The sequence below is a fragment of the Ochotona princeps genome, chromosome 12, assembly GCF_030435755.1.
Source record: "Ochotona princeps isolate mOchPri1 chromosome 12, mOchPri1.hap1, whole genome shotgun sequence".
Taxonomy (NCBI): domain Eukaryota; kingdom Metazoa; phylum Chordata; class Mammalia; order Lagomorpha; family Ochotonidae; genus Ochotona; species Ochotona princeps.
This window is the reverse complement of record NC_080843.1, coordinates 70,817,249-70,832,957: the sequence shown is the minus strand read 5'-3', so window position 1 is coordinate 70,832,957 and position 15,709 is coordinate 70,817,249. Positions and strand designations below refer to the sequence as shown.

Sequence of the window (15,709 nt, the reverse complement as noted above, 5' to 3'; positions counted from 1 at the left end):
CCCTTGCTCAGGCGCTATGGCAGAGCGCTGAGACTGGAGCAGTGTTTGCGTAGGTGCTGGAGGGGCCTTGACGCCAGCCACTCTTGCTCTAGATTCCCTTCTCAGTGATTGAAGTATTGCTTGTCTTGTCACAAATAATTACCATATTGAACGAGTCCTAGTTGCTCTTATTTAGTGTATAGTTTTGTTAAGGAATGGGAAATTCAAGCATCACAATAGAAATATATATTCCCATTGAGTGGAAATTGCTAACAGTATAAAATATAGAAATTATATTTTAATCTTTGAGTTTTTCCCTTGTTATCATCTTTCTCAAGGATTTTTATGGATTGGGAAATCATAGGCTTACATGTGGTGTACGTGCAACAGACCTTGCAATTACATAGTTAAACCTTTACATTTTCAAGCTGTGAAAACTGAGGCGCCTATGTTTAGGGCCAAGTTACTGATAGGAGAGTTTGTCCTGGGCCGACCAGTTCAGTGTTGTGTTTCTTAAACAACCTTTGTGCAAAACATAAGTTTTTTCATATTTTCAGACATTTCTTTAAAAAAAACTGTTGAAGAATTTGTATGGTCCTTCTGGTAAGACTAAATGAAAATAATCATAAAATTTTCTAAGAAAAGCAAGTGGTATTTTGACTTGGTTTGCATCCGTGTCTGTTCTGTAACTTTGAGAGTCTGAAGATGCAGCGAGGGGTCCGTGTCGTGCAGACCTGCAGGGTTGGGGACCCTTTGGCTGTGGGTTATGGAGGTGGGCTAGGGCTATGTCACATGTACACCCCCCACAGCGACATGGTAGCTAGGCCCTCCTGGGACAAGTGCTCTCCCAAGTGGCTTCTTGGTTCCTGCAGGCTTGGTCGTTTGTTTTGTCTGTGACTGGAAACATGCAGGTTCATTTGTGTTTGCACACAGTCAGCAGGTGTCTGAGTCCCTGTTTTGTGGTGTACACTGACGACATGACTGGACATGGGACAGGGACCAGAAATGGATCAAGTCCTTGTGCATGTGAAATTCATAACTGAATGGACAAGGAAGAAAGAGGTATGGGAAGACTAGAGTCAGTCTTCAATTTCAGCAGTCCTTGGAGATAATGAATGAAGCAGGGAGCCGCATGGGAAGTGAAGCAGCTGGGACATGAACTGGCACCTATCTATGATGCTGATACTTGAAGGTGGAGGATTAGCCTGTTGAGCCTGGGCGCTAGTGCCTATGTTTTTTAATGTTACCTATTTGGGAGAGAGAAGGAGAACAAAGTGTGCTAGCTGGAGCTGGTCAGGGGAACAGGAGGTGGGAACTTCACCCGTGTCTTCTCTGTGAGAGGCAGGAACCCACCCTGCTGAATGTTGTTGCTGGGGTCTGCCTTGGGGGAATGTGGCAGGAGGAGCCGGAGCTGCTGCGCAAAGCCAGGCGCTCTCATATTGAGCCTAAGCATTGAGTCGGGCCTCTCAGGTGCTGAGCTCAATACTCAGCCCCGACTCCATATTTTAAAAAGTGGAGTCACTTAAAACTCCATTTGTACTCATGAGTAAATGCAATTAAAATGCTGTTATTAAAATAAGCAATGCTGTATACTTTTTACACTGATATGGCGAAAGATAGGTTTCATTTTATGTTCATGAAATAATATCATTTTTTATGAATGTTTATGTGTGTAAAATGACTAGCATAGAGCTTGGCCCTTGGGAGGTGATGGACAAATGATAATAATTTTGTTATTTTAGTTAATATCTCTAAAATTGAATAATGTTCTTGCAGGTAAAAATTGCTTTTAATGCCTAGTTTTGAAATCAAATGCAATAACTTTATTAATTACAATATCCTCTTTTTTTAAAAAAAGATTTTTTTAATCTGAAAAAAAGAAAAGGTTTTCTATGTGTGCATTCATTCCTCTGGTGGGCACAGCAGCCAGGGCTTCGCCTAGCCGAGGCCAGGAGTGAGGAGGTTCCCCGTGGTCTGCTACCCGGGTGGCTTGGGCCAAGCCCCTGGACCATCTTCTGCTGCTTTCCCTCATTAGCAGGGAGCTGGGTCAGAAGCGCCGAAGGTGGGAGTTGAACCGATGCCTGCATGGATGCCAGCATCCCACTGGTGGCTTTGCCCAGCCCATCTTACTTTTGATGCCCGCTTCTCTTTTGCATGTCTCTAGGGTTTGTTGGGTACAAGCACTTTTGCTAATGGAGGACTTTGGGTTTTGGCTTTAGCGTGCGTCAGGCTCACCTGCAGAGGAGCAGCTGGCTGGTGGCTGGATCAGGAGTTGTGTGGGGTGGTGGCTTCCCTCACAGTTAACCTGGTGCTGCTTGTTTATGGGCTGTTCATCTTGTGTTTCGTAGTCAATGTGCTGGCATCACTGATAATTGCTGAATTTATTATATGGCCCTTTAGAAATACACAAAATTGTTGTATGTACATGTGATTGTACTTTTTGCTTAGAAACTTTCCTAAGGTCACAGTGGTGGTTAATATGGTAGTGGTTAGCACGTGGTGTTAGTGTGGTGGTGGTGGGTAGCACAGTGGTGGTTAACGTGGTGGTGGTTAATATGGTGTTTAACGTGGTGGTGGTGAATGTGGTGGTTAGGGTTTTGAAGTACAGGTTTTAATTTGTTTCTATTTTTTAAATAACCACGACTTTGGGGATCACAATTTTGGGGTACACTTAATCTGATGATTTCATTTGTTGTAGTTGATTTCTGAGAATTCTGAAGTTTCAATATGATATGGTAACTTAATGCTAGTTATAGAAATGTCTTATCTTCCTTTGTTCTTTTCAAGAGTCTTTGTGAAACTAAACTTCGACATTGGTACTGAGAAGAATTACGTGCTCATCAGTCACACACGATTTCACCCCGAGTCTTCCTGACACCAGTGTAACAATTTCCCCCGTTTCTTTCAGCAGGACAGCTTATAGCTTTGGGTTTCTGATGGTATAGAACGGTTATTCTGCCAAAGAAGGAAAGACAATCAGAAAACCTTTGTCCGTGAGATTAGACTGAAATGTTCTCTCATTCAGTGATTCCGGAATGCCTTTATGTGCCAGCTCTCTGGCAAAAGCTAGTGCCAGAGCGATTTTTTTAAAATCACATACTATGAGAGGTTCCAGTGGATTGTAGCTTAATACGATCTGTTTGTGTCATGAGGTTACTGATACACTTGTTACAATCTTAGGGTCCATTAATATGAGTAGTATGGTGTGCAGATCCAAGGAGCTAAATTCTGCTGCCTAATTTTTGCTAGATTGTGTGATCCATTCTGTTTAGGAGCTAAGGGACAAATTGGAGTCTGTCCTCCCCGGAGGGCTCTGCTACTGGGAGGCGTAGCCACACTTGCATGTCAGCCCTATGTGAAGAAAGAAGGGCATTATTGAGTTTTTAACTCTTTGAACTGTCTCTCTCCTGTTGTGCATGATTCTCTGAGGAGAGGGTCCTGTCTCACTTGTTCACTGCTGTGTCTTCACGGCCTGGCATGGTTTGGAGGGCATGATGATGGTTGCCTTCAAATATCCGTGATTGGAAAGGGCTTGTTAATGAGCTTTAGGGCTTCAAGTTTCAGGAGAGGCACCGGTGGTGGGTGGGGTGTGGACTTCAGGTGTTGAGAAGAGGAGCTGGATGGAGTTCCATATGCTCAGCCTTCAGTGGAAGGCCCTTGCCAGTGTGTGTGGCAGCTCCAGTGGAGGTCACAGTGGTGGTTAATATGGTAGTGGTTAGCACATGGTGTTAGTGTGGTGGTGGTGGGTAGCACGGTGGTGGTTAACGTGGTGGTGGTTAATATGGTGGTTAACGTGGTGGTGGTTAATGTGGTGGCTAGCATGGTGCTTAACGCAGTGGTGGTTAACAGGGTAGTGGTTAGCGTGGTGCTTAACGCAGTGGTGGTTAACAGGGTGGTGGTTATCGTGGTGGTGGTGAATGTGGTGGTATTTAACACAGTGGTGGTTAGTGTGGTGGTGGTGATTAACACGATTAACGTGGTTAACATGGTGGTTAACATGGTTAATGTGGTTAATGTGGTGGTTAATGTGGTCGTGGTTAACGTGGTGGTGATTAACACAGTGGTGGTTAACGTGGTTAACGTGGTTGTTAATATGTGGTGGTGGTGATCGTGGTGGTTAACATGGTGGTGGTTATCATGGTGGTGGTTAACACAGTGGTGGTTAATGCAGTGGTGATTAACATGGTACTTGCTCGCTTGCTCTTGGCTGTGATGGTCTTAGATTCTAGGTTTTTTTTTTTCTGTTAAATCTGGTTTTCATTTCCACAGAATTTCATGTTCACTAACCAGATGTGCTTTGTAAACCAAGCCTTTCTTGTCTTTTCAGACTGAAGCAAAGTAAACAGCTGGAGCGAGAGCGGGCTGCTGCCAATGAGCAACTGACCAGGGCCATCCTCCGTGAGAGGGTGGCAAGTGAGGAGGAGCGTGCCAAGGCGAAGCACCTGGTAAGCACCTGGCATTCAGCACCAGGCTGTGGGGTGGCAGGGCATCCATGGAAAAACCCAAGCTCCTGTGGCCAGTGCTTTGCTGTTCTCTTTGCTTAGTGTGTCTGGATGTTTGCCTTTGACACGTAGCCAACGATTTGTTAATATTAACCACTAGAGACCCTCGGGTAGGTGACTTCAGAAGCACTGGAGAAAAATAAAACACAGCTCAGAAAATGACGGAGACCCTCCCCCCCAGTCCTGCTGGATGAAGGTTGTTTGTTTGCTTTGTGTCTGTCCTGCTTTTGGTTTTATTGTCTTTGAAACCTCTGGAGCCACAGCCTGCCTTCTCTCCCTGTTGGCAACTACCAGATGTTAATCTAAGAAAACACCAGCAAAGGTTGAGTAAAGCTTGTTTGATCAAGTGCCCCCTAGGCCTTAGAGAGGGAAAAGTGCTGAGGCAGGGCCGAAGAGGAACTGTTTTTCTTTTTAAGAGCACATGTAATTGTTTTTAAATGTCTTTTTTAATTAACAAAAAAAGATCATGTAAAGTTTTTGTTACTCAGAAGCATTCTTAGTACACCCATAGGTCTCTGATAGAAGGAGGGTTGGTCCTGCTGTTTCTCCCTCTGCACTATTGCTGTTTAGGAGTTTGGGTACTGCTCTAGGTGGCGTTTGGCAGCATGAACACTTCCCCACAGTGCTGTACATCTTCCTGAGATGTAGCCAGAAAAAGGGAGAGGCAGTGAGAGTGAGCTCTCCGCCTGTTCATTCACTGCCTGGAGCTGGGGCCAGAGCCAGGTATCCACCTGGAGCAATCCAGGTTCCTAATGGGCCTGGCAGGAATCTGACTTTGCAGCTGTCCCCACCATGTCTCAGCAGCACGAGTGGCAAGCTGGAGTGGGCGTGGGAGCCAGGGACCAAACACAGACAACAGTGTAGCATCTTAAAACTGTTAGGCCAGCCACACAGCCCTGAAATGCAGTCTGTGATGCTGCCTGATATCCTGTCTACCGTGTCTCCATCGTGATGCACTTGGCGAAGCGTTCCTGTGTTTGATGTCTGCAGCATGCCTGCTTGTCTTTTGGCTAGCCTTCCTGGAAACCCAGACAGAACCCGGAACTTGAGTCCTCCTGGCAGCGCTGTTGCCTCTGCCTGAAAACTCGAGTGCTGTGAGCGCTGCCTGATGCTCCTGCTGGAGCTGCTGGACACGGTTAAAGCTTCATGCGGAAAGGGTCGGTGTTCCTTATTAGCTTGCAGTGTTTGCTCTTGCCTGATTTATTCATATCGGTCAGGTGGACTCTTTTGCAGTTTCTGTTTTTCAGATTGTAGTAGGTGTGCATTTTTATGGGTGTGAGCGTTTGGCACGGTGTGTCCTGGTCAGGTCGGCATTGTCGGCATTTTCCTCTTCCTGGAGATCTGTTGTTTCTTTGTGTTGGGAAGCTTGAGAGTCCCACCTTCTTTCCAAAATCGCTGTTGTGAGCTCTTCTCTCCTGTCTCCCTGGGTGTTTCTTCCAGAAGCCTAAGCCATGTCCAAGTAGAAATAGAATAAAGGGAAGTCAGTGTGTGTGGTGAGCCCATGGCTCCAGGGACTGACCTGGGCTCTGGAGAGCTGAGAGAGCAAGAAAGATATGCAGGCTTCCCGTTGGCCCATGCAACCAGCAATGCACACTGCAGAACCCACAGCCAAGGGGAGCGGTGCGAGCAAAGCCCGCCGTGGAAGGGGTGCGTTTCAGAGTTAAGGGAGTCAGTGGTGATTCGACCTGCTGACAGTCACGGCTGTTGTGCATCTAAACCGAAAAGGGTTTTGGAGGAAGTGGAAACAGTTGTGAATTCCGTGGGTGAAAGGGTGATTGTTACACACAACTGAGGTTTCCCAAGTGGAAAATTGGAGACTAGAACAGAGAGGGCTAATTGGTGCTCATGGAGCAGAGGGCAGGAGAATCCGGTTATTCGTCTCACCGTCTCCCTTACGTCTTGCCTTCACGCTGTGTTCTGCCAGGGTCCTGCTAATCTCTGTATGTTCCACTGCGCTTATATGTGCTGGCCAAGTGCACACATTGCGTTCTAACCTTGAAGTTTCAACTCTTGCATGTCTTCTGAAGATAGGAATGTCTTCTTTCCTTAGTTTATGGAGACAAATGCAACTCTGAAACTTTAATTCCAGACACACACATACACAGCAATAAATACACGTGTGCCAAGGTACAAAAAGAGAAGACTTCTTACAAAAGTGTAAATATGTGGAAAGTAGAAAGATATTTGCTCAGCAGCATCTGAAATATTAATGTACTGATTAAAACAGTCTATCTTGCCATCTTCCGTATCTTGACTGTTACGTGTCTGTTAGTGTCTGTCTAGCTGGCTAAGCCTAGGAAATGGACAGGGCACATTTTTTGTGTCTTTATCGATTCTGGAGTTATTTGCTATAGTTGGCAGTCTCAGTATTTGTGCATCATGTGTTTCATCTGCTGTAATACTGCACAAATAGAGTTTTGATAACGCTTGGGGAACAGAAGTAGAATTTGCACAGTAAGATGATATCGGACTTCGAGTCCCTTCTTTTCTCAGATATTTGAGTGTTATCACATGACCACTGGCATAGAGCAATTTGCATACCAAAGAATTCCCAATTTATTTAGCACTTTTCCCTCTTCATTCTTATGACTTGTTATGACAGAAGATAAACATATTTTTAGGTACATGTCGGAAAACACATACAAAATTTCTTTTTTCAAGTTTAATTTTTTTTTATAATAAGAGCAAGAAACAAGATATGTCTCTTTTCTTTTCCTGCTACAGTTTACTTTCAAGCTGATCCAGTCTAATGTTTTTATTTTTTTCTATTCATTTATTCATTAATTACATTGTATTACATGACACAATTTCATAGGTACTGGGATTCTCCCCCCTTCACCCCAAACCCTTCCCCCATGGTGAGTTCCTTCACCTTAATCCATAACCACAGCTCAAGTTCCGTTGAGATTCCCTAATTAAAAGCTCACACCATACAGAGTCCAGCATCCCACTTGTCCAGTCAAGTTCAACGGCCTCTTAGGGAGGCCCTCTCAGGTTTGAAGGCAGAGCCAGCAGAGCATCACCTCGATCAATTAGAAGCTCCAACATATCATCAGCAACAATCCAGGTACGATGAGACTGGTGCAGAGTCCACTGATTGACATAGTCCATCTTAGAGTTTCCCCTTGTCCAGTTTTTCGCTGCAAACATATAGCTGAGGTGGTTGATTGATCTACTCCATCTTCTATCTTTTCTTGGTTAATGTTTTGATTCCTCCATTTTGTTCAGGGGAATCCCCAAAGAAACTTTGAGGTGTTCCCAGTCCAGGCTCCTACATGCACTACTAGTAAGCACAGTGCCCGCCATCATCCATCACTCCAATCAGCTGGTGGTTGTAACCCCTGGGTTGGTTCTGTTCTGAGCCCCGACCTCCATTGGAACCAATGAGTATTGCAGCTCTTCCCGGCTCTGCCCATCACACACTCGTCCCTCACCTAAACCAGTGGGAGGTGTGCTGGTTGGGTGCTGCATTCCCTATTGGCACAGGACATTTCACCTTGGCATTTGGTGTTTTGTACTGTTTTCATCGCAACCAAACCTGGCCAGGCCCCCACACAGTTCCAGCGCTCGGATTTGCCAGTGGATGACGTGAACCGATTCAGCCTGGTCTGCCCCCAACCCGAGCCAAATGGGTCACTTACCAAAGCCCCTTTTGGGTTCTTTACCTCCATACTTCCTGTATTTATTTCTAGGGTCAGTGTCCTGTCAGAGGAACTGTTCAGATTCCTCCATCAGACCCCTTCCTGGTGTCAGGCTTCACGCATACCAGCAGGTCCTTTGGCCAGCACCAGTCTTCAACCAATTCTGGTTCTTGCTGTTGAGAGTTTCAGTCCAGCCACGGCTCGTCCATACCCACATATAGCTCATATATGGCTCAGTTGGGGTTGAAACCTAGCCGAGTCCATCCCACATCTACCCTGGTCCTCCAGAGCACCAAACTGTGTTGCGGTCTAACCCGGCATGGTGCGTCAAGTCCGAATCCACGTTTGTGCCAAGGGATTACAACTGTGACCCGACCAGAACGCAGCCCCCTTCCAGTTCCTGCACCCCTTAGTGGGAAACTCCACCCAGCCAGGGCCTCCCCCTAGCTCCCCAACCAGGCCTATTCCCAGCCGGTGTTAAGTATGCCAGAGGTTGCTCTGGGTCAGCCCAGCGCACCCCATAGACTGTCATGCCTCCTGCATAGACTCCACTGGCCCTTCTAAACCATCCAGTGGGGTCAGAGTTTGCACAGGGATTGGTCCACACATACCTTACACATTCTAGCCCCAAGTATGGTTCTCGAATGCCAGACAATGTCATAGTCTTGCCTTTTGTGACCCCTCTGCTGATCCCTCCTCCTATCAGGTAATGGGGTATCCTGCTGGACAAGCCCAGAATTTTGCTTTTGAAGGGACTGGTGTTGGTAATCTGCACTATAAAGTGACTACAGGTTCTTCAGAGGAAGATTTACTGCCATTGAGAATCTTAAGGACTAATACACATTCTCAGAGAACTGTGGGTTCAGCATGGAGTGACTCATGTAGCATATCAAAGAAATCAAATTCCAGAATTTCCTGGCCGAGCAGCCAGCAGGCACAGCCTGGCGCCAAATGGCGCACTGGCCGCCCGCGAGCCGCTCACCCCATGTACGTACGTACGTGGGGGTAAGCCTGGCTGTGCTAGGCTGGAATTGTGGCGGGGAACCTGAGTTGAGACGCTCAGGCCTCCGCCTGGATCCTCCTAGCTCCTGCCCCACTCCAGCCGCATGGCGTGCTGAGGAGGTCCAGATCTGCTTCTCAGAGTCCTGGGACAACCCCCCCCCAATCCCAAAAGAGGGCCATCAAACCAGGATTCTGGCAAATCAGGAAGCCGCCCGTGAGCCGCTCACCCCATGTACGTACGTATGTGGTGGTAAGCCTGGCTGTCTCAAGTTTAATTTTCTTATTGTAAAGGCAGACCAGATTTATGGAGAGAAGGAGAGACAGAGAGAAAGATCCTCCATCTGCTGGTTCATTCCCCAAAAGGCCGTAATGGCTGGAGCTGAGCCAATCGGAAGCCGGGAGCCAGTAGCCTCTTCCAGGTCTCCCATGCGGGCACAGGTCAAGGCTGTGGGCCGTCCTCTACTGCTTTCCAAGGCCATCAGCAGGGAGCTGGATGGAAAGTGGAGCAGCTGGGACATGAACTGGCACGTGTATAGGGTCCTGGCACTTGCAAAATAAGGGACTTAGCCATTGAGTCGTTGTGCCGGGCCCCACATAAAAATATTTAAAATTACAAAGTACCACTATCTAGAAAAAATTCATGCTGTTGTTTTTTATATTCCTGTTCACTGTGTTTATATACAATATTTGTATTTAAGCTGTAAACATAAACCTCAAGCACAAATGAAGGTTATGTATTTTGTAAAATTCTTACGCTAGCCTTCATATCTTAAAACATTTGTACTATATAGTAAAAATTCCCATACCAGTAAATGTTTTTGTATTGTTACTTTTTTGGTTGAATCTGTAACACTGGATTTTCCTCAATTATTAAAGCAATTCAAAAATATTGTAGAGAGTCTACAGAGTCTGAAAAAACAAGACAGAAGGTAGGTGTGGCTGTAATTCCGCCTGTCGTCCGTGCTCGGGGAGCTGTGCTCTGTCCCGGCTGCAGTGGTTGGTCCTGTGTGCCGCTGTCCTCTGGCGCAGCTGTGGGCCGTGTGAACAAGGGCTGTGTGAGCCTGCCGTGGGGGTCAGGTCCTTTGGCCCCCTCTAAGGTTGGCGTCATTCTGCATGCTCACTTTGGAACTTTGGTGAGTGATGGTCAGCATCCGGTGATTGGTTTTAATTTAGCACAGGTGTTACGGGTTGCCAGAAGCCCAGGTTGACTTTCATAGATTAGAAATAGTCAGAAAGGTGTCTTAAAGCAGACCCGTGGCAAGGGGCCAAGGGTCTGACATGTGTTTGCCACTCAACAAGGTTTGGTGTCCCTTGTCTGAAGTCCTAGGTAGCAGTCGTGTGTTGGATTTTTCTTCTTCAAATGTTAGAGTGTTTGTGTGTTAATAATACAAAATCTTGGTAATGGAACCTAAGACTAAACATATTTATTTATGTTGCCATATATACGACTCATAGCCATAGGCTAAAGGTAAATTTAAGCGATGTTTTCAGTGTCTATGTATACTTTAAAAATATGTTCTGTGTATTTATTTGAAAGGCAGGGTGTGTGTTGGTGATGGGGCGGGGGTGAAGGGAGAGAAATTGAGAACTTGAGAACGTCCATTTACTGGATCGCTGATCGGTGAATCCAGTAGCCAGCTCTGGGCCGAGCTCAATCCACAAGCTGCTAATTATATCCTGGTTTCCCACGTGGATGGCAGGCATCCAGTACCTACCTGGCCATCATGTCCTGCTTTCTCAGGCGCAGCAGCCAGAAGCTGGATTGGAAGCAGAGACGCAGCTATGGGAAGTAATGGCAGCTGGAAGCTGGATTGGAAGCAGAGTGGAGGAATAGAACCTGGTCTCTGGTATGGGGTGCAGCTGTGGGAAGTGATGGCTTGCTTGCAGTGTCATGTTGGTGCCTGAAAGCTTTTAGAGTTTGGGTCTTTGTACTACGGCTACTCGCGGAAAAAAAGAAAAAAATCACCTCTCTCTAGTTTTCCCTGGTTGTGAGAGCTGATGTATTTAGATGGCTGTGTGTCCTGTTCCCCTGCCCACATCTGCCTTTATTGGAGCAGTTCGAAAGGGCAGTGGCCCTGATATTGAAATTTTAAGCTAGGATCACATCAAAGTGCTTTTCCCTTTGGAAGAATGGCATGAACTGGGAAACTGTGGGTCCCCCCAACTTTAGAGGGGCATGCCAGCGTCTCCTTTCTGGAATGAGTAGAGCCAGTCTTTTAATCAGATGGTATTATCTGGAATTTCATGGAACCAATTCACTAATAAAATGGTTAATAAAACTCAAATTAAAGGTACATTTCTTAGGAGCAGAAAAACAGTGTGGTAAAAAGTGATGACTGATTCAAAGGACAGGACCCAGAACCTGTAAAGTTAATGCAGTTTGGCGTGTTGTGTGTCTTGTGGACTCTACACATAATCCGATATTTGCTATGTCATTGGAGTTTTGGTTTTAGAGTTGTTTTTCTATTTTTTTAGTTGTTGATTTTTTACTTTGGGTAGTATTTGATTATTTTTGCAAGTCAGCTTATTTTTTTAATTACTCCTTTTTTCTCTCAGATTAAACTGTTGGTTTAGTGTTACTAATATCTGGTTTGAAGTGTAAAAGAAGCCTGTGGGGCAGTGTTTTAGTCACCACTGGGATGTCTGTGTTCCCCGTTGTAGTGCCTGCAGGCCCCCACCACTGCGTTTGTGATGCAGGTTCCTGCTGATGCGTCCGAGGCAGCAGAGATCCAGGACTTGGTCCCTGTTATGTGGGAGACTGGGATGGAGTTCCCACCTGCTGGCTTTGGCTTGGCCTGTCCCCAGCACTGGCAGGCATTTGGGGGAGTGAACCGGCATACAAACTCACACATAAAATAAAACAGGTTTGTGGGAAATGGCTAGAAGGATGCTCAGGGAGGCTTGAATGACCTGGTAATGAGGGGATATCAGGAAATGTGGAGACCAGTTGGCTTGGGCAGAACCTGAATGAGGGCACAGAGAAGAGAGGGAAGTATTTGGGAGATTGCCTTGCCAGAACTGTAAGGTTTGCTGAGTCAGCAGCTCTCTCATTCTGAATTGAAAAACGTAGCCCTCCTTGTGGAGTATCTCCAGACGCGCGTGTTGAGCAGGGCCCTTTGCTGCAGGGCTGGGAAGGTCCTAGCCTTCTGGAGCCCTTTGCTCGTCAGCCCCGCCCCCCGAGAGCGTTCCATCTCTCCCCTCCCTGCCCTTCCTTCATGGCCTACGTTCTGCTCATTGCTGCAGGCGTGAAGATAGCTTAGCTCCCCTTGTTTTTCCTCAAAAGGTCTCTTGTCAAGTTTGTGGGGAAGGTCATTTTTGTTTTTCTCCTTTAGTTCTCGCTTTTGAGTATGGAAACCTCATAGGGCTTGCAGGGGCACAGAAGTGCTGGTAAAAGAATCTGGTGGGAGAAAATGCAGAAATATAGTTTTTGCAAATTTAAGAGACTTTTTCACCAAAATGTCGCTTTTTATCCCCGATTTCCCTTTTGTCTAAAATGTACCAGTGAAGCACCCACGAAGAAGAATTGATTAATTTCGTGCCGTGTGCTTTTCAGTTCTGTGTTTTGTTTGTGCTTCAAACTGTGACAGTTGAAATTTCATGGTAAAAGAGAAAAAGCTTTTGAATTTGGGGAACATGACAGAATGAGCAAGTTAAGGGAAGTTGAAGCCCAAGCACAAAGGCCCTGACAGCCCAGGGTGGTCCTCTTGAACCAACCACCAGGGTGCCTGGACTGAGGACTGCGTGTGGGAGTGTGGGCAGTCCCTTGGGCTTTCAGTGTCTTTGATGCCAGGCAGGTGAGTGATGTTGCAGTGCCACAGTGATTATCCTGGGTTCTTTCTCGGGCATTTTGAAGTTTGATCATATGCTGGTTGTCTTCTTTTGACACTAACCCTGGTCATTTGGGTGCACCGTCAGCTTTCATTTGCTTTCAATGCCTAAAATGGAGTGATTTTGAGCTCTTGCTTTAGACTCCTATTTCAATATAGAATTTCTAGCGTTGTGAAGGAATTGAGCAGTTTTTGGCATAAGAGATTTTGTTTCCCCAATGTTAATGCTGAGAATGAGATCTGGGATTCATTTACAAGAGATTTATTTATTTGAAAGAGTATTGGAGAGGGAGATGCGAAGACACCTTCTATCTTCTGCTTCACTCCCTAGATGGCTGCAAGAGATGGGTTTGGGCCAGGTTGAGCTTGGGACATGAGAGCTCCATATGGCTCTCTCACGTGAATAGCAGGAGCCTTAGTACTTAGACGCACTGTCCACTACCTTTCCAAGCACGTTAGCCGGAAGCTGCGTTGGAAGTAGCTCATCCAGGACTTAAACCAGCACCCTGGAAATGGAATGCCCGCGTTGCAGGTGTCAGTATAGCACTGTCTCCAGGTGCCATTGTGTTAACTGTTGTTGATTCTGTAGCTAGAGGTGATAGGAGAAGCCCTCCAAGACTTTGCTTCCTGTATGCTTGAGTTCAGCCAGCCAGTATAGTTCCAGGACAAAGCATTGATGTCTTTAGTTTTTATCATTGTTCTTTGTTGCTGCAGGTGCACTACTGGTGTGTGTGTGTATGTGTGTGTGTGTGTGTGTGTGTGTGTGTGTTTTCTTGCATCCTGGAGTTATTTCCTTAAGCATAAATACATTCACTGTTTTTCCAGTGGGACTCTCTCCTCCATTCCTTCCTAACCGTTTAAGGATGACTCCTCCGGCAAACACCGAGGGGCAGAATTACCAAATGAAATAAGGCCACCATTCTCTGGAGAGCCAGAGCCTGTTTACAAACCTGCAGTATTTATTACATAGCTCATTTAGCCCATTCATCATTTTAATAGAAAAATGAGACATTTTAGATGATTCTGAAATAATTCGAGGTAAGCTACATAGCCCCAGGCAGAATATGATTCACTCAGACAGCACCAAGCTATTTTCCAAAAAAAGAAAAAATTATAATGGAATGATAAGCACCAATAATTTATGATTACTTATGGCAAACTTATCAGATGTCTTCATTGCCACAGAAATTTGTTGATTAGATTACACTTGTAGTGTTTTTTTGGACCCTCTTCTTCAATCTTTTTTTTTTTTTAAAGATTTATTCATTTTATTACAGCCAGATATACACAGAGGAGGAGAGACAGAGAGGAAGATCTTCCATCCGATGGTTCACTCCCCAAGTGAGCCGCAACGGACCGATACGCGCCGATCCGAAGCCGGGAACCTGGAACCTGGAACCTCTTCCAGGTCTCCCACGCGGGTGCAGTGTCCCAATGCATTGGGCCGTCCTCAACTGCTTTCCCAGGCCACAAGCAGGGAGCTGGATGGGAAGTGGAGCTGCCGGGATTAGAACCGGCGCCCATATGGGATCCCGGGGCGTTCAAGGCGAGGACTTTAGCCGCTAGGCCACACCGCCGGGCCCTCTTCTTCAATCTTTTATGACAAATGGTTATAGAATTTCATACTTAGTTGTGTGTCTAAATATTCTTTGCTGTTCCAAATACTGGCTGTAAATTTAATTCCTACTTCTTACCATGAAGGAGCACCAGCCAGTGTGACTGGCTGGTTTCATTGGAAAGTATAATATCTCAATTTGTATTTTCTGCTTAGAAATTAAACGTTTCGTTGAGACTGGCATAGACATGGCATAACAGGTGAAGCCACCTCTATGCTGACGTCCACTGTGGGCATCGGTTCATGTGCTGGCTGCCTCGCTCTCAGCCTTCTCCGTACTAATGGGCCAGGAGGGTAGAGTTGGCCTAATTGTGTGGGTCCCTGCCGCCTGTCAAGTTTCTGGCCTCAGCTGGTCCCGGCAGTAGGTGTTGCAGCCATGTGGGGGAGTGGACCAGTGAATGGAGATCTATGTTTCTGTAAGTCTTGCAAAATGAATAAATTTGAAAAAGAATTTCAACATTGTTTTATATTTAATATGGCTAGCCTTTTGTATATCCTTCCATTCCTCTCTGTGTGTCACCGATGTGGCTCAGGGACACAGCTAACCCGTGGCCTACAGCCAGACTGCCGCAGCCAAAAGGAAGCTCATCTTGTTTTCAGCTACTGTCTTGAAGCTCTTGAGCTCTGCTGCTCATGACAAAGGCTGTTGGTGTTGGTTTTTCCTGCTGCTCATCTAGCCAGGAGCTTCCGAATGCAGGATTTTATTTAGGTGCTTGATGTGGGAGGACATGTGTTACTCCTGTGAAAGAAGGAAAGATGGTGGAAGCTATGGTCTTTGAGACCGTGAGCCAGGGCTCCAGAGCACAGGTGACCTTACTTTGGAAACAGTTCAGCAGAGTTGATTCTGTTTTTGATCAGTAGTGAGTCAACCCCTGGTATTAGGAAGGGTGAGAGAGCTGTCACAGGCCTGCACATGGGCAGAGTCAGGGTTACTGCAGGCATAGACTAAAAAGGCCATCAAGCATTGTCATGCACATGATGTTCGTCCCCAGTAAGTGACAACACAACAGCCCTCTCCAGGATTACCAAGCAACGCAGATTAGAGCAAAAGTTTTCCTCTGCCGTTTGGAGTTTACGAAGTTTTCAAAGTTGTAAGTTTCAGTATTAAATCCCCCAGCCCCATGCTTTTTCATCCTTATATCA

General features: G+C 46.1%; 1 protein-coding gene across 1 annotated transcript in view; it reads left to right on the top strand.

Annotated features, from left to right (window-relative positions):
- Nucleotides 1–15,709, top strand: part of LOC105942496 (MICOS complex subunit Mic19) — a 195,211-nt gene that overhangs the window by 30,483 nt on the left and 149,019 nt on the right. The window contains 1 exon segment of the mRNA XM_058670556.1: nt 4,307–4,424. Within this exon segment, the coding sequence (XP_058526539.1) occupies nt 4,307–4,424 (118 nt within the window).